Genomic DNA, 26403 nt, shown 5'->3' on the forward strand with positions numbered 1-26403 from the left:
TTCAATTGATAATCGTTTAATACACTTCATTAAAGTACTGTCAAAACAATTTACAAATATCATAATATGAAATTGTTTTCATACAAAAAGTTTTGCAGGTACTTGCAGTAAGATACATAGCGAGTTAAACTGACAACTTCAAAAACTGTGTCGGCCTCAACTGACTTGTCTTTTCTATTGTTACTATAACAATTGCCCTCCATAAGACAGCATGTTCTACTATTCACGAGAAATTATCACACTGATCTTGACACGGACACGTAGTTACAAACTCTGAATATATCATACATGTAAACAGAAGCTATCCATAGGACAATGCAGTCTACCATTCAACGAAAGTTGAATAATGGCCATTACTGAGTTATTTCATTACATGTACAATCTACTGCACATTAATGTTTTAACAAAACATGAATAATAACAAATTGCCTGCAAATGCAAAACTTTAAACGAAATTCCTAATTTAAAGAAAGATAATTGTTCACAAAAAATTCAAGCAGGAGTTATTTACCTTGGTAGTTATGTAAGTACAACTGATGACTAAGAAGCATTGTGTAAAATTGTACATCCAATACATACAGTTGTTTTGCCTAGGTACAAAAAAGGGACAATAATTCACATTAAATTCAACCAAGAGTTATCTTACTTGGCTACTTCAGTAGACCTGATGACTGGAAAACCACCTTACATGAAGTTTCAATCCAATACATGCATTGGTTACTGAAATATGACTGCACACAATACATTATACATGGTGTGATGCTGCCGGCAACACTCAGGAGTACAAGCTCTTACTGAAGCTAAAAGTTCATCTTAGTTACGTATCTGAGTATATTTGGACAATAGGAAGCCTTGTGTGAAGTTCAATATATTTTCCTGTGATACAGTTTGACAATTAGTTACACGCAAAACTTAAACCAACTTTTCTAAGCTGAAAAACCATAGTATACATAAATTTCTTTTAACAATTGTCTATCTAAATTATGTATGTACAATGTGAATGGTAGGGAAGCTTGTGTGAAGTTTAAATCCAATAAAACAGTAAAATTATATAGTTGTTACAAAGATATAGCTTGCATAGTATGTTGCTCTCTCAGAAAAAAGCCATAATTTCAATTAAATTCGACCAAGAGTAATCTAACATGGCAATGCAAGTAGGTATCATGATGTTTTGAAACTTCAGTTCAATGCACTGAGTGGATACAGAGATACAGCCTTGCACACAAAACTTTAACTAAGGTGTAACCCTGCTAAGGCGAGTAGAAAAGCTCACTTTTCAAAGTAGTCAAGCTAAAAATGTGTAAACATTATTTTGCACTCTTCATTATTGCACAAACTTGCGTAAAATTCCCCATGTATAAAAGATAACAATAAGGTGTGCATCTGTAAATGTCATTTTCCAGTTTCTTATTTTACCTCCTTAATTTGTACCACAGGTCCATTTACAAAATGTTTTTTTTTTTTTTTTTTTTAATAAACTTCGATAAAAAGTTTATTATTACTGCCTAAAAATATGAAAAAATTACTTTAGCAATGCTAAAACTGATACATTTTGTATCTTGGCGAGTTCTGCAAATCTGGTTTTATTAACTTTATTAATTATTTATTAATAAATTTTATTAACGCTGGAAACCTGAAATCAGCACAAACTATTTACCTTAAAAATTAAACAAATAACTTCATGTACTCTATACTTTCTACTGTATGTGTTGGTGCGCAGAACAGTCAAACTTTATACAAAAATTCTGCGTATTGATAGTATCATAAATAGTTACAATGAAAGTATTTGTAGATATAGTTGAAGTTCTATTTACATTTACTACATGTACTGTAATAGGAAACTTTCACTTATAAATCATATTATGTAAATTGTATTCTAATACCAGTCACAAGTCGTGTATTCTAATACAAGCCAAACAGTCTGTATTCTGGTACCAGCTGCATGATCCTGTATTCAAATAACAGTCACATGATCTGTATTTCGATTCCAGTCATATCACATGTATTCTAATACCAGTACATGACCTGTATTGTAATACCAGTCACATCACATGTATTGTAATACCAGTCACATGACCTTGTTCTGATACCAGTCACATGACCTGTATTCTAGTAACAGTCACATCACATATTCTTATACAAGTGACATGACCTGTATTCTAATGCCAGTCACATCACGTATTCTTATACAAGTGACACGACCTGTATTCTAATACAGCTGAATATTATTACCTCGATATCGGTTATTTTGATACTCCGGTAGCAGGATGTGTTTTTAGTCGGTCCCAACTTTTCTCTATATATTTTAATTGTATTATTTATCATTAGCTCGATATCATTAGCTTGATGTTTTGATTAGCTCGAAGGGATTTTTCAGTCCCGTCAACTTACCGGTACTGTTTTACACCTGGTTTCATCGATATCAAAGCGTGTCAAAAATATCAATGTTGTTTGTAAGGTGTGAAAATCAACATATTGTTGTTCAGCGATGTAATAATTATAATCAGGTTTGTGTGTTTGTCTTTTTGTTATTTAATCTTTAAGTTTAAATGTTAGCAAGTTTGCATTTAATTCTCAATAATTAGTCTAAAACAGCGAGCAAGTGGGCAATCCGTTTTCCAATATAACAATATTTCGATTGAGTAACAATATGCATATTCAAATGGCAGTTTTTCATTATCCAAACGCATTAAAAACGATTTTTCCCTTTCAAACCCTCTAAAGAAGCATGTGATGTAGTGACAATATAGACATCCTACACAGATACAAAATATAGTCCCAGATTGACAATATCATTACGTCGAACTTCAGATACGTCCATAAAATATTTGCAGTCCCTTGAATATCGAGGTAACGGTATTTGACTGTACTTGTCACATCATGTATTCTTATACAAGTGACATGACCTGTATTCTAATACCATGACCTGTATTCTAATACCAGTAACATCATGTATTCTTATACAAGTCACACAACCTGAATTCTAATAACAGTCACATGACCTATATTCTAATACCACTCACATCACATGTATTCTTATACCAGTCACATGACCTGTATTTTTAGACTGACTGAAAAAAGACCTGAAGTGCCTGTGATAAATTACAGACTCTGGTATATACCGGATTCAAGCAATTTGAATGATAAGCATCTTTAATGTATACATTTTGAAACCAATGGTAATCCTAACCCTAACCTTTAGTCAGTATATCACGGCTACTAAACGCTAGCGCCACCACCAAATTGTGGTGATAAGGAAAAGAGCTATCGACATTTCCGTGGTGCAGCTATCGCCCGTTTCTCGTATATTATACACTTAATACATGCAGACCACTCCAAGTTTGTAATGAGCAACATTGTTATTTTAATATTATACCAGTCATATGGTCTGTAATGATTTTCATGCTCAGAAATGGATTTCATTAAGGCACAATAAGTATGAAATTTTTCTATTTCTCCAGTTATATATTTTAAAACATAACCTGTTATAACTTGTCACATGAAAGGCTGGAAATACCATCCATAAAATAAGAATCTATCTTTTTCAAAATACATATAAAAACCAAATTATTCCAACAAGGTAAATACTATACATACATGTTGTAGCTTTTTTTTCAGATCTTTACACTTAATTTGTACTTGTTTCTTGGATCTGAGAAAAAAAATCACTTATTATATGTTATTTTCAGTGCTTCTGTATCAAAATACAGTAAGAACAGCTAAATTTTTTTTTATGTACAAAAGTTCTTCAATGTTACATAGCATCATTTCCTTGTTTAAATCCAAGTTATCTGTGTTCCCAATGTCGTTATTCTATTCTCTATTGACTGTTCCTGATCTACTTAATCTTTAAATCACATTTTAGTGATTATAGCTCTGTATCTATATCATCAGCAGGATTTTCAGAACTGGCAGCTATATCCACACTACATTCAGCGGGAGCTATATCAGGTGATTTTTCTACAGATTTCTCACGATTCTTTAACATTTCAGGAGTGTTTTTCACTGATTCAGTAGAAACAGGATCTGCATCTGCATCCCCTGGTTCTAAATCTTCTACTGCTTCAGTGTCCATTGCTTCAATGTCTATTTCAACTGAGTCTGTAGAAGCAAGCTTGGGGTCAGGTTTCATATTATAAATGATTTCTGGTTTCAATCTTTTGATTTTAAGAATCAGCCCTTCTTTTTTACCTTCCTCCTGGGAACTGCTGTATGCTGCATCATTTCCAGATTTTTTACGTGGAGAAAAAGTATGTGCTCTTCTGCGGGACTTTCTTATAAATGCCATACCATGTGTTCTCATATGGCTTTTTAGTACTTTCTCACTTTCAAATGATTTATAACACACCTTGCATTCCAGTGGGTCACCACTCTGTTCTTCTTCTGACGACTCTTCCATTGCTTCCTGAGCTTCAGGCTCTGGTTCCCTTACAATATCAACATCTTTATCTTCTAGTGCAGTAGGCTCTTCAATCTTGTTTTCTTCCATGTAAGAATTAAAATCTCGCACCTTGTGCACCATGAACACATGTTTTTTCAGTGAAGGCAAGACTGCAAAGCAAAGCCCACATTCAAAACACTGGTAAGTATCTGCTGCTTTATGTTCTAAAATATGCTGTCTGAAGTCAGACTTGACATCACATGTGAACAAACATTTTGCACATTTGAAATCACTTTCTCCTTCAATACGAAGCTTTTTTACAGATGTTTCTGGGGAAACGGACGAGGACAATTTACGTTTTTGAGATTCCGGTGTAGTTTCCTTAACAGGTTCCGGCAGGCCTGGTAACTGAGTTATAATTTTAGACTCGTCAATAACTTTCATTCTGTGCTTAACTTTGAAGTGTTTTATTATTTTTTCTCTTACACTGAATGCTTTGTCAATTTTACGACTTTTGCATATACCACAGTAGAGCAACATACGTTTGCCTTCATGGTCCACCATTAGATGTTTCTTCAATGAGCTCTGTGATTCGTGCATCAATCCACACAGATGGCAAGGATGAATTCCATGCTCAGATTTTATATGTTCTTCCTGTTTTGACTTGCGTGTAAACACGGCATCACATTTGTCACACATGTGGTATTCCACCACTTCCTGTTTACGTTTAGATTTTTTTTTACTTTCCTCTGGAGTTAATTCTACTCCATCTGTGTACGGATTCTTGTCTACATGATCGTTCTGTCTCATTCGTATCTTTTGTTCTATAAGTTCATCTTTACTTAAGATTTTCCGATACTGAGGCATGTCATGTTTGTTCTGTATAGCTTTACTTCTGACCACCCGATACTTAGGCAAGCTCTGTTTGTTCACTGGATCACTAGTAGGTTTTTCTTTCGGCATATGACTCAAGGCAGTACAAGCTATTTCGTGACTTCTGAGCTCATGGTAACTTTTGAAATTCATCATATCGCAGAATTTACAGATGAAAATCATGTCAATGTCTCGGTGGTCTCTCAAGTGATTCTGCCTACTGATAATTGAATCAAATACCTTGGAACAAGCTACACATTTGGTACTGACTTTGTTACCTGCAATGTCAAAAGTGGCTGCATTACCTGTTCCACTCATTTCTGTCTCTCCGCAAGTTTTTGTTCTTTCTTTGACTTCTGTCTTCTCTGACTTATCCCCGATAACAACTGATGCATTTCTCATACCTAAACATACATGCTTCTGAAACATATGTTCACCGACACAGACGAGGCCACAGAGATCACAGAACTTAACGATGCTTCTACTGGCCATTAAGGATCGTGTTGATGTATGGAACTTTAGCATGTGCATAATATATGGAACAGCTCTGACTCTATCCCTGGAACAAAATGTACACCAGAATTGCCGTCGCACTGCAGTATGTTTGGTATAGTGCTCTAACAGATCTTTTTTCTCCATAAATATCTGTCCACACTGCAAGCAATGGTAGTGTGTTTCTGGATGCTTTTTGCATTCCTCCAAATGTCTATCAATATGCCGAAACAAAAATGATTTATCATCTATCAATGTATCGCAAACATGACATCTGTAGATGATCTTAGCTTTCAGACCAATCATTGCGTCTGAATTTTCTACAGGTTTATGTTTCAAGCCGTGATGCGACTCGAGACTTTTCAGAGACTTCAAGGCCATTGGACACAACCCACACTTGTAATAATGTTCTAGACTTGTGTTAAGGTGATTTCGCAGCCCTTCAAAACTCTGGAACATCTTCATACATTTGCTACATTTATATGCTGGGAGTCTAGACAAATGGAAACAGACATTTTTCAAATGAAGAGCCATGTTGTTAAGGAGGCTGATCACATCCCCTTCATGACGCGCACTCCAAAAATGTCTCCCACACTCTGGACATGATAGTGTTTTCAAAAGACTCCATTGCTCAACACTGAGCGATTTGTTCAACTTGATGTCATTTAGTTCATGAAGTTTTATATGAGCCTGTAATGAACATTTACTGTTTACATATATCGGACACTCTTCACAAAAGTAGTGCTTGGAATCATCGCCTTTGACATGATTTTGGAGCTCCGCTATGTCTGAAAACATCTTACCACATTCTATACATTGAAGAGATGATACAAATGCTATACCTTTGGCATGAACATTTGGATTTAAGTTAGACTCTTTGTACCATTCAAATGGCTGACCAACATTGATGTCTTTGTAATTTGTCTCAATCTCAATTGAATCTGACTTAATGTGAATCGGCACAGCCTGAGTCTTTTCAATATTCAAATGTGACCTCAGGTGATTTAACAACTGACATTTATTTGTGAACATAATTTTTGTCTTACATTCTTCACATTTGTATGAAATTTTCATGCTGCATCTACCTAAGTGCTGCCTCAAGCTTTTTTCAAAATGGAAACTATCACCGCACTCATAGCAAGGGTAAATCTTCAAGCTTTGAATTGATTTCAGATTTTCAGGTATTGGATCAGGTTTAAACGTTGGTATTGGGTTTTTGCGTGCTATCAAATCTGTAATTCGTGCAACCCCAACAGAATGAATATTAATCGTTGATAAGTTCTTGCTATTGAAAGATGTTGTCTTTTCTTTACTTTGGTCTTTAGGGGGTAATGCAGACGTCAAAATTGTTGGAACATTTCCATTCTGAACTGATATAGGGACAGCGTGTCTTGGTGCTAAATTCCTTAACGCAACAACAGCAGCAGTGTTTTCACCAGAAATTCTTGAACGTGGTACAGCTTGTACTTTAGCTGCTGCTTGGGTAACACCAGTGGAGAGCTGATACCGGGTCAGTGAAGATGGGGCAGAACTTACCAAGGACACTGCTACACCAGTAGGACACACCATTGGTGGGACTTTGGATATCACCAATTTCTGCGACTGTGCAGACTGTGGTCTCCCTATTTTTTGCAAGCTGGAACCCGGTTTCCCTTGACTCAATATCTGACCTTTGTGAATGACAGCATTTCCAGGTATTAAATTCACCGCAGTAGCTCGAGCTGAAACATATGCAGGAAGCTTTCTTATTTGTGAAACATTTCCAGAGTTCTGCATCACACCATACATCCCATCATCTGGTGGTTCATTCTTTACTACTGAAGCTGAACTTGAGAAATCTTTCATTGAAAATGTATTTGAAATCACTGGGAGAGATTCTGACTCTGAGGAAGTGACATTTAAAGCGGTTACAGTCATATCTGATCTTTCAATAGTACTTGTATCAGTTTGTATGGATGTACATGGGGTACTGCTGTCTGTCACAGGTGTCTGAAAATCAGATACTGTTTCTTCTGAATCAGTTAGGTCAGTAATTCTTCTTACAGAATGTGGAGACTTTCTCTTACTCTTTAAATTGCTAAGAGATTGAGACTTTTCTAATGTTACACTTTCTGCTGTACTTATTTCAGATTGGGTCTCTTCACCTGAATCTTGGTTTTCATGCAGTTGCTTTTTATTTGAAATATCTTCCAATTCCATTCCTGTATTATTTTCCTTTACAACATTTTCATTTGTACTACTGAAATTGTCAATTCCGCTATTTTCTGTTAAAGATCTGACATCTATGATCATAAAGCTCTCTTCAGCATCATTTTCACCTGGATCTGATTCATTACATGTATCAGCTGAGTCTTTCCCTTCATTTTCATCTCCAAGTTCTTCAAAATTGTTCCCAACTCCCTCCATGCTTTCTTGACATTCCATTTCGACATCATTATCTTTATTACTTACAATCTCATTGTCTGCTGAATTTCTATTTAGTTGATGGCCATTCACATCTTGGTTATTTGTACTGGCACTACATACAGACACAGTACTATCACATGCACCTTCAGTATCTTTGGCCTCACTGTCTACAATTTTATGAGAGTCATCAAGTTCAACATCTTCACTAGTATCCATTATCCCATCATTCTTAGAAGTGCCCTTTGCAACAGAGTCAATTCCAATTTCATCAACAACTTCAGGACATTCTGATTCAACCATCTGTATGTCATGTGTTAGTTTTTCACTTGTCATTACTGTTTCATTATTTGGTTCAACTGACTGTTCTATCATATCACATGTGTCTGTAACTGCTTTACCACTGTCCTTAACATTAGTATGTTGCCCATCTTCAGGTACAACCAGACTGTGAACTTCTGATTGACTGGTAGAGTGTCCATCATTTGAATTGATCCCTGGCATAGAACACAGCTGTCCAACCTGACTGCTCTCTTCAGTCTGACAGTTTCTCTTGTTCTCAGGTTCTGTCATCAATGCTTCTTTGTCAGGCATATTTTTCTGTAAAAGTTCAATCAAACAAAATTTTACAATTTGAAACAAAATTATATACTAAATTTTTTGTTTTAAAGTGGAATTATACGCATTTTTCAAGTAAAAATACAGCACATATAGATATGTGTGTAAAAAGGGTGGAGGAAATTATAGTTTTTAACCCAGTATACCAAACTCTTCCTGTTACCATTACGAAATAATAACTTTTTAAATATGACTTTTCTTATTTTGACTGGGGCAGTCTTTTTAAGAAAAGTCAAACTGCTTGCAGGAGTTGCTTCCCTTCAACCTCAGAAATCTCTACTTATAGGTAAGGGAGATCATTGCGTACAAGGCTGAAGAAATGAACTATTTTTTGTAAGTCCGATTTCTTCCTTTCTAAAGCATCACTTTCAAATACTTATGCGGCATTATTGTTAATTAAACACATTTAAATGCACAGCAACTGAAAACTTGCTTTTATAAAACATTCACCAAAAACACACTACGTGCTGTAAGATGCGCATAATGCCACTTTAAAGCAACATTTTAACAATATGTGTACAGTCTACATTTAGAAGATCAGTAGTAAGATCTGTAAAAGGGCCATAATTCCAAAGTGCCTGGGTCGATTTAGCTAGTTATCAAACTTGGCTGAGGACTTATTGGCAAACACATTTTGTTCAAGTTTGGTGAAGATCGGATGAGGAATGTTTGACATAGAGTGCGGACAAGATTTGTGACTGACACACAGACAGACAGGAGTAAATCAATATGTCAATAATTAAACTGAATGCTCTATCTAACATATGCTGAAAATATCAGAAAAGTTATATATTATGATAATGCTCTTTCAACTATTGTTTTAATTCAAATCGGGTGTTAAAGCATGATTTCAGCAGAGGTTTCACTTGAAAAAATAGTTTTAAAACAGACGTTGCTTTAAGTCAAGCAGTGAATGATCACAATAGCTCATCTAGAGTACTCTGTGCTCAGGTGAGCTAAAAATCATCAAAATAAGAAACATCATACATGTACTTACATCATCTACAACTGTCACTGGCTCATCAACCTCTTCAGCAGCTTTATTATCTGAAACAACTTCATTGATCTGCAGTTCATTGGCACTCGTATCATCCATAAGTTCCTTGTTAGTTTCCACACCTGTACCCTCACTCACAACCTTGTTACCAATTACTTCCTCAGATCTGACTTCACACCTAGTAGTATTTTCATTACTAGTTGTATCAGAGCCAGCATCAGTAATGGTAGGTTTATGACTAGTATTTTCACGGTCATCCTTCTCCTTATCCCCAGTACTCTCTGCTTGTGTTTCAGCTGAGACAGAGATATCAGTCTTGACTTTTTCACTATCACCACTACCTGGTAATGTAAGTTCCGACAGTTTGTCTCTCATGGATGCCTCAGTTTCTCCAATTAACACAGTAAACTCATTAAACCTTTTTGTAGGACTATCCTCCTCCCTGCAAATATATAATTAATATTAACCCTTACCCTGTTAAATTTCTATAATGAACTTGTCTGTCTTACAATTTAGACAGAACCATTAGTTGTTAAAAGGGGTCCTTACCAAAAAGGTACCGACTGAATGGCGAACAGTGCAGATCATGATCAGACTGCATGGGTGTGCAGGCTGGTCATGATCTACACTGGTCACAAAGGCAAAACCAATCGTGTCCAGCATGATAAGGGTTAAATGTCATGACAATAATCAGAAATGGCATAGCTACCAGTATGCGTTGAAACACTGTGACAGTTTAGAGCAGAACCGTAACATTCAGTAGATAAATTATGATGCATCAGGGCAGATTTTAGCAAAACAGTAACATACAGTAGCTATGCTGTGGCACACTGTGAACCATGATTTATTAAGTTCAAAAGGGGGCATAATTTGGCTAAAATGCATGTCAGAGTTATGGGACTTGATGCTATCACTTAGTTCTATAACATCGAAGACACATTTTAAGTTTAAATTCAATACAGTAAAACACCGCTCGCTCGAGCATCGATGACTCGAGCAACTGGGCTCGCTCAAGCAATTCATGTGGTCCCGGCAAATTTCCTTCTATTTTCTATGCGAAATTACCATGGCTGGGTCGAGCATCAATAACTCGATCGCTCGAGCATAACACCTAGTCCCTGTGTATTCATTTATTCTTCGTTTCTTCTGGCAAACTCGAGCAGAGGTGTCAAAATTTTTCACACCTTCGGCGGTCAGAATGTATCGGTTAAACATTTTCGCACACTGTGAGAATTGCGTGGTCTACTTCCCATTAATTATTGATAAAAGACTGAAGAAAATTTTATTGATCAAATTTCGATCAATTACTGATCACTTAAAGCATTTTTTCTTCGGGATCGAGAAGATAGTTATGAGATCATAGTATTTTAATCAGCAGTAGTTTGCATGCAAATGAAGGAAATAATAAAGCCTTTTCATAAAACTGAGACGATAATTCTGATATGCACTTGTTGATAAATAAAAATAAAAAAGTCTCAGTTCTTTCTTCACATGTGCCATTTACAAATTACATATTGAAACGTCTATCATAGATAACATTTGTAACACAGCTTTTTTTAATGTCACAAGTATGTTATTATTACGAATCACCGTTTACTCTGCAAATGCTCCTGATGAATATTGGTAAAAACAAAAACAAAAATTTTCACCGTATGTTGGCCGAAGTTTGGGTCGCTCGAAACCATGGATAACTCAAGCATTTTGCTCATCCCACTGTGACCTCAAGTGAGCGGTGTTTTACTGTATCTACATTACTTTTAAAACTTTAATCAGGATTTTCTAAGTCCAAAAGAGCCTTAAAGAGGATATAATTTGGCCAAAATACATGTCTGGCCCCAATTACACGAAAAACTTAAGTAATTACTTAGTTAAGTCTGTTATTTTAAAACAGCGCTATTTCTTAAGTTATTGTTATTTAATGTTGATATTTTATATAACAATGTATTTATAACTAAATTATACTATGGTTAGTAGTATTTGTCAGCAACCCTTATTTCAGTTATGCAAATATGATATTTCTATTTAAGCACGATATATCGAACTTAAGTATTTGCTTAAGTATATATCTTATTTCTATACTTCGTTTCCTGCAAAATTCAGAATTGTTGTGTTTTGATCTATGAAATAGACTTACACAGTTCTGATATAGATGAAAAATTCAAAACTGAAGATGCATAAAGTGCAAAAACAAGCAGTTGAAATAACAGACTTAGCTGAGCAATTACTTAAGTTTTTTCGTGAAATTGAGGCCAGAGTTATGGGACTTGATCCAGTGAGGTTGGTAATTGACTTAGAAAAAGAAAAAATAAGTTTCAAAGCTATATATGCCTTTAAATGATAGCTATACATTCTTACATGCAAAACTTTAACCAAGGTGTGATGCCAACGCTGACGCCGATGCCAGGGTGAGTGGAATATCTATCTAAAAACTAGATGCCCATGGGCAACATGTTGAGCCTGCCCTTTGACCCTTAACTGTGACCTTGACCTTTGAGATAGAGTCAGTCTCATCAAGTTAAACATTCATGCAAAATATAAACAAGATTCCTCAATGCATGTCAAAGTTATAGGCCGGATATGACCTTTGACCTTCAACTGTGACCTTGACCTTTGAGATAGGAACCTGGGGTTTGCACACGACAGTCCATCTCACTGATGTAAACATTCATGCCATATATAAACAAGATTCCTCAATGCATGTCAAAGTTATAGGCCAGACGAGATCTGACATGACCTTTGACCTCCAACTGTGATCTTGACCTTTGAGATAGGAACCTGGGGTTTGCGTACGACACTCTGTCTCACTGAGGTTAACATTCATACCAAATATAAACAAGATTACTCCGTTATGGTCCGGAAAAACAATCCGGATGGACGCACGCACTCACGCTCGCACATATACCGAACAGCCATTTGGACAACTATGTCTTCGCATCCGCAAGCAGGCTCGACGATAAACAGAAATGTTGCCGTAACTGAATTAGTTCCAACAATCACAAAATTTCTATTTTCATCAAAAATCTACCTAGAAAATGTGCATAATTACAGTCAAATATATCCCCTTAAGTCCTACAGTACACTATCCTTACAAATTCCAATTCATATTCTTATAAAAGCTAAAATATAATATTTTACTAACAATATTGACTAAAATATTTCCATCTTGTTCTTTTCTTTGATCTTTCTTTACTTATTTTTCTTTGCCCTGAGCAGGGTCTTTGTTCATCCACATATGAGTCTAAAATTCTATCAATATGACTGCAGACTGATAGAATTTCAGACTCCTGTGGTTCATCTATACCAATATAACAGATGCCATTGTCTCAATTTTATCTTCAAGGGATCAGGCATAATCTGATGTAACTTAAATAGGTCAAGAAGCCTGATAATACTGGAAAGTGCATTTAGGTTATCTAAACTATCTGATCTACCATTAAACAAAACCTGCATTTATACGTGAGCAAAGTGATGGGGGAAAATGCCATATGTGTTAATTTTCCCACCTGAGAATATCTATGACTTTCAAAATGAACTGTTTGAGGAGGTGTTAGTAACCTTCACCACTGACACAGAAGAATCTATTTGGGAAAACTAAAGAAAACTCTTTTCTAGCCATCGTCATCAGGTGGGTAGTGATTATAAATGACACAATCATGTTGCAGAGTGATTACCTTGATTGGCTTGCATCAAATGTCTGATTGTGTGGTACTTTAAACTGGTCCCCTGCACTCTTACTGCAAGTATCTTCACCAGACTGGTCCCCTAGCTGACTGTCTATCCTCACATTGCTACTGTCATCTACAGACTGGTCCCTCATCTCGCCTAGAACAACCTCATCAATGTCTTTGCTATCGGGACCGGTGTCTGTTACATCGGTCATTATTCTGAAAACATAAAAAAAAATTACATGTCACAATGTGCAGCTAAAACTGTTTTGAGTATGAAAACTGACCCGCATAGTTTTCAGATACTGCTCAAAGCAATTAATATTCAGCATTTTCATATGTTTATTTGAAGACGAAAAATGTATTTATGACTGAGATTTCAACATGATGTACATGTTTATACAGGTATACATCAAGGAAGTTTGTTTTAGTAATGAAAAGGCTGTTAAATATTGTTCAACATTTAAAATGTCTAAAATGTTACACATACATATATCACGTTTATGCTATTATTTAAGTTCAACACTGTGCTGTATATCTAATTAAGCTATCTAACATTATATCTGTAATTATCTTTTTTTCAGTAATTTAAAATAATATTAAGTGTTTTAACGCGTAGTTCCATACTGGTCAGTGAAATATACTTTTATTATTTCACGGTTTCAATCAACAGAATGTTTAAATATACCAGTAATCCATTGTTATATCACTCAACATCATATACATATAGTATAAATTTAATCACTCATGTCATATACATATAGTATAAATTTAACAAAGTAAAGGAAACATGGATATTTCAAATTTTTAAATTGTTAATGAGACAGATCACTGACTTATTTATAAACTAAATCAATCTCCATAACTTACAGCATTAAAAACAAGATCAACTTGCAGCCCAAGGCCACAGGTATACTTTCATGTTAACATTCTTTCTCTCTGAATGAAAAACCCTACAACACAACATACACTGCAGTGTAGTGGCGTGTAATCTGTATATTGATAAAACACTCCAGCCGGGGCTTTCCCCATAATGCATACCGTAATGTTACACTCTACTGTATAATTTTACAGTCTATATGCCTCAAAGTTTAACAGTATTTTAGATGTTGTTTTAATATAATGTATACTACAAATAATTGTGAGCAAACAAAGACTGAGAAATGTGTGTCCATCTTTTTTTTACAATTCCATGGTTTACAATAACACATGTATAATCACTGACCTAATTTCTCCATTCTTTACATACAATAATTTTATCATTTTCATTTTCCCACAAAGGTGGTACATATTTTGTACTATGCAGTCTACATATTTACACATTCTAAATTCTATTAGCTTAAAATTATTTAATCTAGAATGGTGTTTTAGTGAGAAAAAAAAAACAAGTTGCATATATCAGGCATAGGGGGCCAGCACATGCTGGATTGAGAGTATATACATTTGTATATGGTTTGATTTTTTTTTATATTTTGGATTTCAATGTTGACAAAGCGTTTTTCTCAACCGCAAGCGTGTGTCAGACCCCTATGATTTCAGGGGATAGAATAAATTATGGTAGTATATTTTCAACATATTACAGAGAATCAATTGAATTATAATTATGAATAAGTACTATAATGGTTATACATGTACGCTCAAATTACTTCATACAATAAACAATAAGACAAACAACACCGTTTGCTGCGGGTTTTTTGTTTATTTTGTTGACACCAAACGACTAGTTTACCTTAACCTTTACTCTACTAAATTTCTAAAATGGACTAGTCCATCATTCATTGGGCAATACCATTCATTATTCGAAGGGGTGTTCACTGAAAATGTACTGACTGAACAGCGAACAATGCAGACCATGATTAGCCTTCGCAGACGTGCAGGCTGATCTTGGTCTGCACTGGTCACAAAGGCAAAATCACTTGCCACCTGAGCAGGCTGAAGGTTAAATGACACTTTAACAATATATGTAAGTTCATCTACAATAATATCACGACAATAAATTTATGAATATTTACATCGTCCAAGCAAAGTGTGCTCTTATTTTCTATCAATAAATTTTGGCACTCAGTTTTATCATCAAAGAATACTGGGAGGCTGCATCAGAATTTTGTTCTTTCTGGTAAGTTACTAAGTAACTGAAGTTCTTTCACAGACTTATGAGCTCTATTTAAAAATGTTAAGATTTATGTCAACTTAATATTAAAATTCAAGGAATTAAAAAATCGCAATGTCTGGACAGATTACTCTACTATATCCCTAATTATTTCACATAAAATGCCAGCCTCTAACACTCTTTATTCAATTCCACATAAAATGCCAGCCTCTAACACTCTTTATTCAATTCCACATAAAATGCCAGCCTCTAACACTCTTTATTCAATTTCTACTTACCATATATTCTGTTATTAAAGCCCCTTCCATATTTTCCAAAAAGCTGTATATATTTTAGTTAATTGAGGTCGCAAGGTAATACTAGCACTCTGGTAGTGCTATTATAGTGGTTCAAATCCATGTATTTTAAGTTGAATTTATAGTTTATATATACTTAAACATGACTGTAAAAAACGATTTTTGAGGGCCTTAATGAATGCCCCAGTTTGCAAAATTTCATGATTCTAATGGTTAAAGAAAGAAGACAACTCAAGTTTGCAACGCGTTTCATATTAAAATACTTCTTCAGGCAAACATACAATGTATACAAACATATGATTCTAATGGATAAATAATGTTATAAAAAAACAAATAGAGAAAAATATATAAATTTACAAACCACTGGTGTGAACTTTTGTTCGAGCTGAGCTAAATGTTGAAGAGACGATGCACTATTAAAGAAGGTTGTATAATTGACAAGAGCTCTGGTTATAAAATTATTAATATGCACTCCATACACTCCTATGATGGCCTATCAGAGTAAAGTTACCAGGGATGGCTTTGTGGAGGTAACTGCGAATCTAAGTTTCAGTCTCAAGTATGCCTTTAATCCTTAGGCAGCTAAATATCTATAATGAACTTGTCCATCTTTCAGTTTGGACAGTACCATTAACTGTTAAAAGGGGTGCTTACAAAAAAGATACTGACTGAATTGCAAACGGTGCAGACCATGATCAGCCTTCATGATCTGCACTGGTTGCAAAGGAAGAATCACTTGCCACCAGCAGGCTAAAGGTTAATTATTCTGAATACAATAGGGAGTCGTCTACTGACCGAAGGCATTCATCTGCAGTGTTCGCGTTTACGGCGTAAAAGTATCTAAATACGCAACGAATTTGGTTGGTACGCAAATTTTTCAAGACTATTGCGTACATGGGACGCAAAGTAAAAACAGAACTGAATGTTTTAATTTAAAGACAAAAAAATTATCATTTTGAATATGATGGATATGGGCTGCTACGTTTGTAGCACATAGCCTCCATGTATCATCTCTCGACCCAGTTTTACACTATTTTGTGGTAATTATATAGGTTAAAAAATAATCAAATATAAGATATTGACATTGATTGGTAGACTGACCATTTTCAAAGCTGTGTATTCTATTTTGGGATGTACACTTCTACTACATGACGTAATACAGGTATGTACATGTAGGTAAGTTTGATCGATAATCACATTCTACAAAGAACCAATTCTCGACCTTTCACCAGTACTGCCTTTACGGTGTCATGACCCAAATCAGACAAATATTTCAGCAATAAAATTTAATGCATTTATTTAATTTAAATAGTCCGTAAGTTTATATATAGTCTCATCAAAATGAGAAAATTTGTACATATGTATGTGTTAGATCTGACATACGGGAAACATATCAAAACATAAATAATTAGATTTTCTTGTAAATTTTATGAGGTCAGTGTACTTTGTCAGTTAGAAAAGGATATGAATAAAATATTCTATAAAACACTTACCAATACTTTGCTCAAAACTGGCAAAAAACAATGAAAATGCCAATAGTTTAGTAAAGTACTTTTGCGAAGAGCGGTAATTCGATGATATATTGAAATCAATCGAGAGATGGTAGCGTTCGATTATTGGTACAAGGTGGCTATGGATCAAACGCTCTCTAACAACAAGATGACAACAACATAATCATCTCCTTCTATTCGTTAAGCCATTATTGATTTCGGCAAACTATCGTTTTATCGGCTGAAAATGCAGTAATATATTTGAAACTATTAAAAATATACGTTGATATGTATTCACGCAAAATTATGTTTGTTGATAAGTATTGATATCTTAAGTAAATAACAGGTAAAATTATATTAAATCATTATATTATTCATTAAGAAATTGATAACCGGACAGATAGAAAATCCCTCAAGGATTTACCAGCTGTCTGCTAAAACGCAGGCTAGGCATCCGGTTTTGTCCTCGTGTGTTGGCTTTGTGTGTGTGCACGTGTATGTGTATGTGTGTGTGTTTGTGGTGTGCACGTCTGCGTACTGTAAGTTTCGTTTTGGGGAGGCTGCGATTTTGGTACGTGGCATTCCCTGTTTGATATTTGTCTTTGTTTTTTTACACTTCCTTTCACATTACTGCCTCATCATCATCTTACAGGGGAGATAACTTCAATAATAAATATGTGAAGCAAAACCTCTGCAATAAATTGTTTCAAAATTATTAACTTGAAATGCAGATTTTTCTATTTATAATGACAGATGATACAAACTATAAATAGCATAACATTATAAATAATTCAGGATATATTACATTTTTGATACCTTACCAAGTTTTTGATGCTGGAACTGTGCACGCATTCGTCATTATCAGTTTGGCCTTCCCATAATTCATCATTTACAAGATGGCCGCGCCCATGAAGATTCGTGCGAGTTGATATCCTTCCTTGTTTTTATTATTATTCCTAATAACAGATCTGTCGTACATGTAACAATTGCTTGCAACGGTCGTAAAGGTGATTATCGTGTAAAATATGTAATGTAAATTTAATATGTAAGACATTTTGGTAATAAACATCGCGATATTGTAAAACGCGGTGCATTTGTATCTGTATGGATATTAAATGTGGATTCGGACAAACACGAGTCTGGATATAATTACCACTTCCCTTTTTAGATAAACAAAAAATGTCCATAGGAGAGATCGTGTTTGCATACAAATTCTATTTTTAGAACTGATAAGACAGTGATCGGGTGGGCAGAAGCCGACCGTCCATGTTTTTTGTAAACAGTGATGTTTTTCTAACGGTCTAAACTTTCTTAAAACACAAATTACATAAATAATTTTTTGATCAATGGAAAGGTTATAAAACAAGCAATTTATTGATTACTTTTAATTGTTATTTCGAAATAAAATGGATCAATTATGAACGCTTAACTTACACTGTTTTTCTAAAGGTTGTGAAAATCACTACGCCGCTTTTAAAATTATATGTCATTTAAAACGTTTATTCATTGAAAAAAGATATTTGGATACAAAAATATGAAGATTGTTAGTATTTCAAATCTTTTTGAATTTTGAAAATCCATAAATGAGCAAAAAAGTTATTAAAAATTAAAAATTCTGATTCATTACGCAAACGGTGTTAAAATCATTTGTTTTGCCAACCACCAGATAAACAGATGTTAACGCGTGACGTCACGGCGATCTCTCCTATAGAGTCTGGATTAAAGTACAATGTTGTGAGTTCTGTAATAAATAAAACTTTTAATCTACACTTTTAGTGGCAATGCTACGGAATCCTTTCTGTGCCACTTTAATTCTCGTTGCATTGTCGCCCTGTTCAAAAACATATATTATTAAAAGCGGATTTTCAATAAAAGCAGAATTTCAATTTCCCAATGCAAGAATTTAAAAAGACATGAGAAAATTAAGAAAATAATCAAACTAAACCTCACGAGGATTGTTAAATCTCACGTTTATATATATATGTTTTTGGAAAATGTGTGTTGGTGAGGTGAGAATTTAAGTGGCATGAACAGCTAGGATTAAATACAATGCAGTTACGGTTGGTAAATTTAGTGGTGAACTGTGAATACCTACCAGCCTGCACACAAAGCTTTGTGGGAATAGTGAATAAATGATGATGCAAGGAATTCAGTCTTGACGCACCACATAGAGCAGGCCATATTTTATGCTTTTGAATATGCTATGGTAATTTTGCAAAACTAAACACCGCACTTTAACAATTTAAATGGTTCTCTTTTAATTTTTCGCAAAGGTTTCATAGGGTTGCAATTTTGTTTCGTTTATCCTTAGAAGAATAATTACAGCAGTAGTTTGATGAAGATTCATGAAGCGGTTCATGAGAAGAGGTCATTAAACGTGTTTATATTTTTAGCCCAATTGGTCCCTATCCCCATTTGTAACAAAATAGCAAGAGACCTTACGATATTGTTACACATCGAGTTTGATAAAAATCCATTACATTTTAGTGGTTAATGCGAAAAAAGGCATATCTACTTTTAGCTATAGTGGTCCCTAAAAGGGCCCAAGTTCCTATATAAATAAATTTGGAAGAGGACGTTATGATGATGCTCCAGACCAAGTATGACAAAGATCCACCAAGCTGTTCATGAGACGCTGTATAAAGGCATTTCTAGTTTTAGCTCTAACAGCCCCTAAAAGGGGTTAAATGTCCCAGCTGAACAAAGTTGGCTGCGGGCCTAATAAAGATGCTACAAATCAAGTTTGATTAGAATACATGAGAAAAAATCAATTAAAGGATTTTTTTATTTATTATTTTTATTTATTTCTAAAATAGGCCAACTGATCCCGCTTTAACAAATGCATATTCGCTATTCATGAATCTTTTGACAATGATGTCACACCTATAAAAAAGTGAAGGTCAAGCAAAACATACAATTGTAATTATTTCAATATTTCTGTTTCATAAGCAAAGTTTGACCTTAGTCATGTCACATAGATAAACTGTATGCAGCGTACCTTCGTTTCAGTGTAATGAGATTCAGTCATTATATAGCATATATATAATAAAACAGATTTCAACTGAGTTCAATATTTGCATACCATACTAAAGAAAGATATTCATATTAATAAATCATATCAGCGTTTGACACTAACTTTTTTGCCAGGTATCCCGAAGGAATACCTGCTGGGAAATTTAGGAATCCCTGCTGAAAATTAGGAGTCCCTGATAACAAAATGTGGTAAAAACATGAAAAAACTAAAATCTAACAAACCCAACTGTTTACAGTACTACATGTATTTTATTTCCACTTTATTTCCATTTTACATCAATGACAACAATAGCTTGTATGACTTTTGCTGTAAAAGAATAATGTCATTTCTGTCCAAGTCCTCTTCCCCCTCATCTTCACTACCATCGCACTCCTCTGCCATTTGTTGTAGTTCGTCTAAATGTATGCCGCCTAGTTCATTCCCCCTTATAACCCCCTTATTTGTAATCATTTTTTTGACATAAAAAAAATTCCGAACAGTCTCCCTTAAATAAAAAAAAAAAATTCAAAAAAAAAAATGTTCTGACCTACCTACCCTAATTTTTTGAGCATGTTACCAGATACAAAGATTTTTTAGGCCTTATTAATGCAACTCCCACAGACTTTATCTAAAACTAGTACATTGGTCATAACAGATTTTCTTAAACATTTCATATTTTAGTTGTTTTATTTTGCACATTGCCTAAAAGTGGGTGGGGTTTAGTGTTTGTATGCTTTTATTATCAGCAAATTCTTCTAAATAAGAGCTGCTTTGGCAACAGTGATCATATTTTTCGTAAATGCAGACGTTTTATTGGCTTTTTATTTTAGTTTGTACTAGAAAAATCTTGTAAGAAATGATAAAAATGTTCGAAAATGCAAAGAACTATAAAATAAATGTATTTTATACTTCTTTGGAAAATGTCGGTCTAGAAAACGAGTGACAAATACGAAAAACAAAAGTAACAGTTAAAGTTCTTGAAAAGATAACTGTTTTAACTTTATTTTCTCATCATACCACGTATAATTTCTGCTTATTTAATTTGTTTTGCCCAAACAAAGCCTCGGCAATGATAATAAATTTGTTATAGACCGTAACGGCCGACCGGCTCATGTAATCGTATCGAGCACACAAAATAATGGTACAAACACGATAATCTAAGCTGCATTGTTTATCAATTAACTTGTAAACATTGATCAATAAACACCTTTGATAATGACAAGGCATTTTGTACTAATTACAAACCGCGAGATAAGCAGGTGTCATTTGGCGCGTGGCGTGACTGACATCTGTCGGTAGCTAATTAACATACGACGCTCCGCCTACTGCCATATTTCCGCTTGTGCCGGCGAACAATATTGAAATTCACTGGGATTTTGATTGACAGGGGGCAGAACTATCGAACTTGGAACTCATCTAAGTAAATTTCCGCGAGTCAAGCCGACGCACGTGCCGTAATTTATGCGGGTAAAATACGAGTTTTTCTCGATTTTCGCGGGTCAAAACCCGGGACCTCGGGTCAACTGAACGCCTTGGCTTAGCAAAAGAACGATGTTTGAGCGAACAAGACTGGGGAATTTCATTTTTTTAGAATCATATTTTATCTGAAAATCTAGAGTCCCGACGGAACACCGAAATTGTGAACTTTAGGATCCCTTGCGGATTTTTGGTGTCCTCGGGATCCCGGGACACCGTTAGTGTCGAACGCTGCATATACAATAAATCAGTTAAATAATTTATAACAAATATATCAAAGCAAACAAGTACTCATTTTAATATGCAATCTGAATAAGTCACAAAAGCAAGAAACCTTTTCATATACAGACGACAATTGTAACAAGGAAAATCTTTTAAAAAGCACTTCTCTACATAAAAGACTCTTATCACACTCTTATTCATGTGATATGCAGACCATATTCAGCTCTTTCTTTAATTTTCCCCACCTGCTTAGCTCAGTAGGTAAGAGCGTTGGTCTACGGATCACGGGGTCGTGAGTTCGATCCTCGGGCAGGGCGTATGTTCTCCATGACTATTTGATAAATGACATTGTGTCTGAAATCATTAGTCCTCCACCTCTGATTCATGTGGGGAAGTTGGCAGTTACTTGCGGAGAACAGGTTTGTACTGGTACAGAATCCAGGAACACTGGTTAGGTTAACTGCCCGCCGTTATATGACTGAAATACTGTTGAAAAACGGCGTTAAACCCAAAAAAACAATCAAACAAACTTTCTTTAATTTGATATATGTTGGTATTTGAACAGGTTTTTATCATATATTTATTAAACTTACTTATCATTTTGAGATATATCAATATTCTTGCTAAATATACTGAGCCAAAGTTAGCTTTAAAACTGTGAACAGCATATTGTAGGATAAATGCTTTGTCTACATTTCACTCAGCGTAGCACAATCAACAGAGTGAAAGAAATTGACACTCTCGTCCAATCAGGCAGAGTGTTGCATAAATCATTATCTATAATGCGTTATCAAGTAGTTTGATTTGCTAACTGAAGTCACGTGGCATAGGTAACGAAAACGAATTTAGACGGCGTCGCCGAAAAATAGGACGTTTTGGAACAGCATTATAACTTTTGATGTCGCTGTCCCGTTATGTCCAAACTTATTCCGCATATTTCTGTTAGGAAATCCCCAATGAAATCTGTTGGGAAAATTTTCTAGTACATGTATAATGTATTTGTAACAATTACATCTCTGATAATGAATTTCTGTTGACATTAAAGTATAAAATCGCCTGGCTGACATTTTCTTAATTTAGATATATTTTGACCTTTGATTCTGAAATTTAGTGTCATCAGCAGTCTGCTGTTTATTGAAACAAAGAGCTATAAAAATAGACAGATTGGCAACTTGAAAGGCATATAGAGCAAATCTCGCCAACCTCCCGTGACAAAAAAACGAGATCTCGTTTACCGGAAGTGGCGCTTTCACCACGCGCCATTTTGTATGCGAAAGCAATTATTCATCGGTAAAATAATTATCACCGTATGACCACGCTTCTTTCGATGGCAAAAAAAAACGTGTGCTTCGTGTCTTAAGACCATTTCACATTAAACTGATTTTGTTTTAGAAGCTAACATGTATTTTAAATGTAGTTTTAAAGGTACAAATTGTAACTCCATGCTCGCTGATGTTTGTTTTTAGTAAGATAACGCTGAATCACGCTCTGACACGAGCTCACGCGAGATTACAGCCAGTTGCCATTCTGTGTATTTTATACTTCTTTGATTGAAAACAGTGTCAGGGTAGATAACTCCTCACACCTGTTTACACCTATTTCCGAAAATTGAGTTATATTCAACCACTTCGAAGTTTCTATATAAATATAAATGTTTAATTTATTGGAGCAAGTAAGTTTGACCAGGTCAAAAAATTAGGATTAACGATCGATAAACTAGGTTTTTCAAACGTATATCATGCACGCCAATTGTCCAATAATTATGTGAACTTAGGTTCACGGTCGAAAAACCAGGATTAACGATGATAAAACAGGTTTTTCGGACGTAAAAACCAGGTTTTTGAATACTTAACCAATATTTTTGAGCGAAAACATAGGATAACGCCGTAAACCATAGTCCACGCTCATAAACGTAGGTTCACGCTTGTAAACCCAAGTTCACGGTCGTAAACACAGATTCACGTACATAAACTATGGTTAACGAGCGTGAACTGGGGTTCACGAGCGTAAACATAGGATAACGACCATAAAAAAATGGGTAACGACCGAAATTCGTAGTTCATTTAAGAAACCAAGTTTATCAAGCGTAAACCATGGTTTACGGTCCATATATTAGGATTAAAAAATCAACTATGAATTCGGGCGTGAACATGGGTTTACGGCCGTGAACCTATATTTACGAGCATGAATCTACGTTTACGGACGTGAACCCCTGTTTACGACTGTGAGCCTAGGTTTATGACCGTGAACCATAGGTTACGGGTGTGACATGTATGGCAATTGTCCAATAATTACATGAACCCAGGTTGACAGTCGAAAAACTAGGATTAACGATGGATAAATTAGGTTTTTCGAACGTAAAAACATGTTAACCTATTCTTTCGAGTGAAAACATAGGATTATGTCGTAAACCATAGTTCACGCTCATAAACTTAGGTTCACGTTTGTAAACCCGAGTTAAAATTAAATTGAGAAACCTAGTTTATCGAAAGTAAACATGGGTTCAAGAGCATAAACTATGGTTTACGCTGTTATCCTATGTTTTCGCTCGAAAATATATGTTAGTATTCGAAAATCCTAGTTTTTCGACCAAGAACGTAATTATTGGATAATAGGATTGCCGAGAACCATTGTTTTCGGACGTGAACTTATGTTTACGACCGTGAACTTGGGTTTAAGAGCGTGAACCATAGTTTACGAATGTGAACTTAGGCGTAAACCTAAGTTCAGGGTCGTTAACATAGGTTCACGTTCCTAAATTCTGGTTTACGCTGGTGAACCCTGGTTTACGCCCATAAACATACGTTCATGCTCGAAAATCATAGTTCAATCGAAAAACCCAGTTTATCGAACGTAAACCTGGGTTCACTAGCGTAAACTATGGTTTACCCTTGTTATCCTATGTTTTTGCTCGAAAATATACATAATCATTAACAACTTGAAGCACCCTGCACTTATATTTCCTGGATTTCTTCCCCCCCACTGGAGAAAAGCTTTCTCTACTGTATGTTTAAGTCTTTCAAGGACAGCCTTATCAGTCTGTTCAGTGTGTCATTGATATGGTTTGTGTGCAGCCAAAAGTGTTTTTCATTAACCTAGACACACTAAAATTTATTTATATACTTCCTTTAATTTGACAAACTGCAGTGTTTATCAAACTCTTGAACTTTCATAGAAACATTGTATGTACATGTATTAATTAGTAGATAAAGATTTTAAAGCTGCTCGCCCTCAGTTTGGTCGAAAATATTCAATTTCATAAAAACAACATTTTTATAGCAAGAATGTAAAATGAAAAGGCATGATCAACAAAATAAGCGAAAATCTACGTTACGTTCTGAGAAAATGGCTTATGAAAACAGGTTTACGGATTCACCGCTCTATATGGCTATATTGGAAAAATAATAAACCGTTTGCAACGCTTTACTTTTTCCTACATACATGTAACCATATAGTGCTGTGAATCCGTAAACCTTTCTGCGGGCGAGCAGCTTTAAAAGCAGAGACATTTTAAAAAAAATATATATATTTTCACATAACTAAAAATGTAACCGTTGCTTGTATGTATTACCTCCCTTTTATACATATCAGTGAACTGAAATAGCCGTCTGCTGTTTTTATCGAACAAAATATTTAGAAGTTTGTATTTAACTTTATATGTTTTTTTCTAGGAAGGAAATACAGAACGAAAAATAAATATAACAAAATGGTTAGATTATAAACAAATCCCGATGAAGAAGCAAACGGCTTACAAAACTCGTTCAGCCTAAAAATGCACACCTTTCTGTTGTAGACAACTCCCGGCAACAAAAACTTCAAAACGATATTTTTTCGTCAACCATGATCATTAGATAAGACATCTTCTTACGAGATCTACTGACACGTTGTGCTTAGGAAACTCGGAAATTACCGCTGTTTTTCAAATGATTTTGTCCGATGTGGTCAACTTTAATTATTATTCTTTTTCTTTAATCATTGTTTACTGCAATCACAACCATTGCAAACAAGACCAGACAGATTGCCAACTATTATCAATTGGCTGCTGGGCCATTTTTGCTGGGAAGTTTTGGTACTGTTGGACCTAAACTCTGGAATGAATTGCCTCTAGAAATAAGGAACTCAGACACAATAGATGTTTTCAAAAAGAAGTTGAAAACTCATTATTTTGGAAATTACTTTGCACTCTTTTAGCGACTGTGACTGTAATTTTTAAGAAATTGAAGTAACGTGAACTGGATGATTTTATTGTGTAAATACATTCGAATATGAACTATATTATAACAGATACATGTACAAAATACAGTTGTTTGTAATAACTTCTGGACATGTCGCAATAACCCACTTATTCTTACTGCTGTCTTACTGTA

General features: G+C 34.9%; 2 protein-coding genes across 4 annotated transcripts in view; one reads left to right on the forward strand and one right to left on the reverse strand.

The window, feature by feature from the left end:
* Positions 1–18273, reverse strand: LOC123565487 (zinc finger protein 687a-like). Of its 3 annotated transcripts, XR_008371979.1 has the most exons (5): positions 14300–14454; positions 13436–13648; positions 9765–10206; positions 2203–8749; positions 1–2152 (listed from the first exon to the last, which is right to left on the reverse strand). XR_008371979.1 is itself a non-coding variant. In XM_053549450.1 (4 exons), exons 2-4 carry the CDS (start codon positions 13642–13644, stop codon positions 3869–3871), a joined length of 5532 nt encoding a protein of 1843 aa, XP_053405425.1. In that variant the 5' UTR covers positions 13645–13648; positions 18147–18273; the 3' UTR covers positions 1–3868. The 3 variants fall into 3 exon arrangements, 2 of the variants coding, with proteins under 2 accessions (XP_053405425.1, XP_053405424.1); XM_053549450.1 differs by lacking the exon at positions 14300–14454 and adding an exon at positions 18147–18273 and having other exon boundaries at positions 1–8749; XM_053549449.1 differs by having other exon boundaries at positions 1–8749.
* Positions 18213–26403, forward strand: part of LOC123522985 (bifunctional peptidase and arginyl-hydroxylase JMJD5-like) — a 24399-nt gene continuing 16208 nt past the window's right edge. Inside the window, exon 1 of the mRNA XM_053549452.1 lies at positions 18213–18332. The gene's annotated coding sequence lies outside the window, so the exon portion shown is untranslated. The remainder of the gene's footprint in view (positions 18333–26403) is intronic.

Source organism: Mercenaria mercenaria, chromosome 8 (genome assembly GCF_021730395.1).
Source record: "Mercenaria mercenaria strain notata chromosome 8, MADL_Memer_1, whole genome shotgun sequence".
Classification (NCBI taxonomy): Eukaryota; Metazoa; Mollusca; class Bivalvia; order Venerida; family Veneridae; genus Mercenaria; species Mercenaria mercenaria.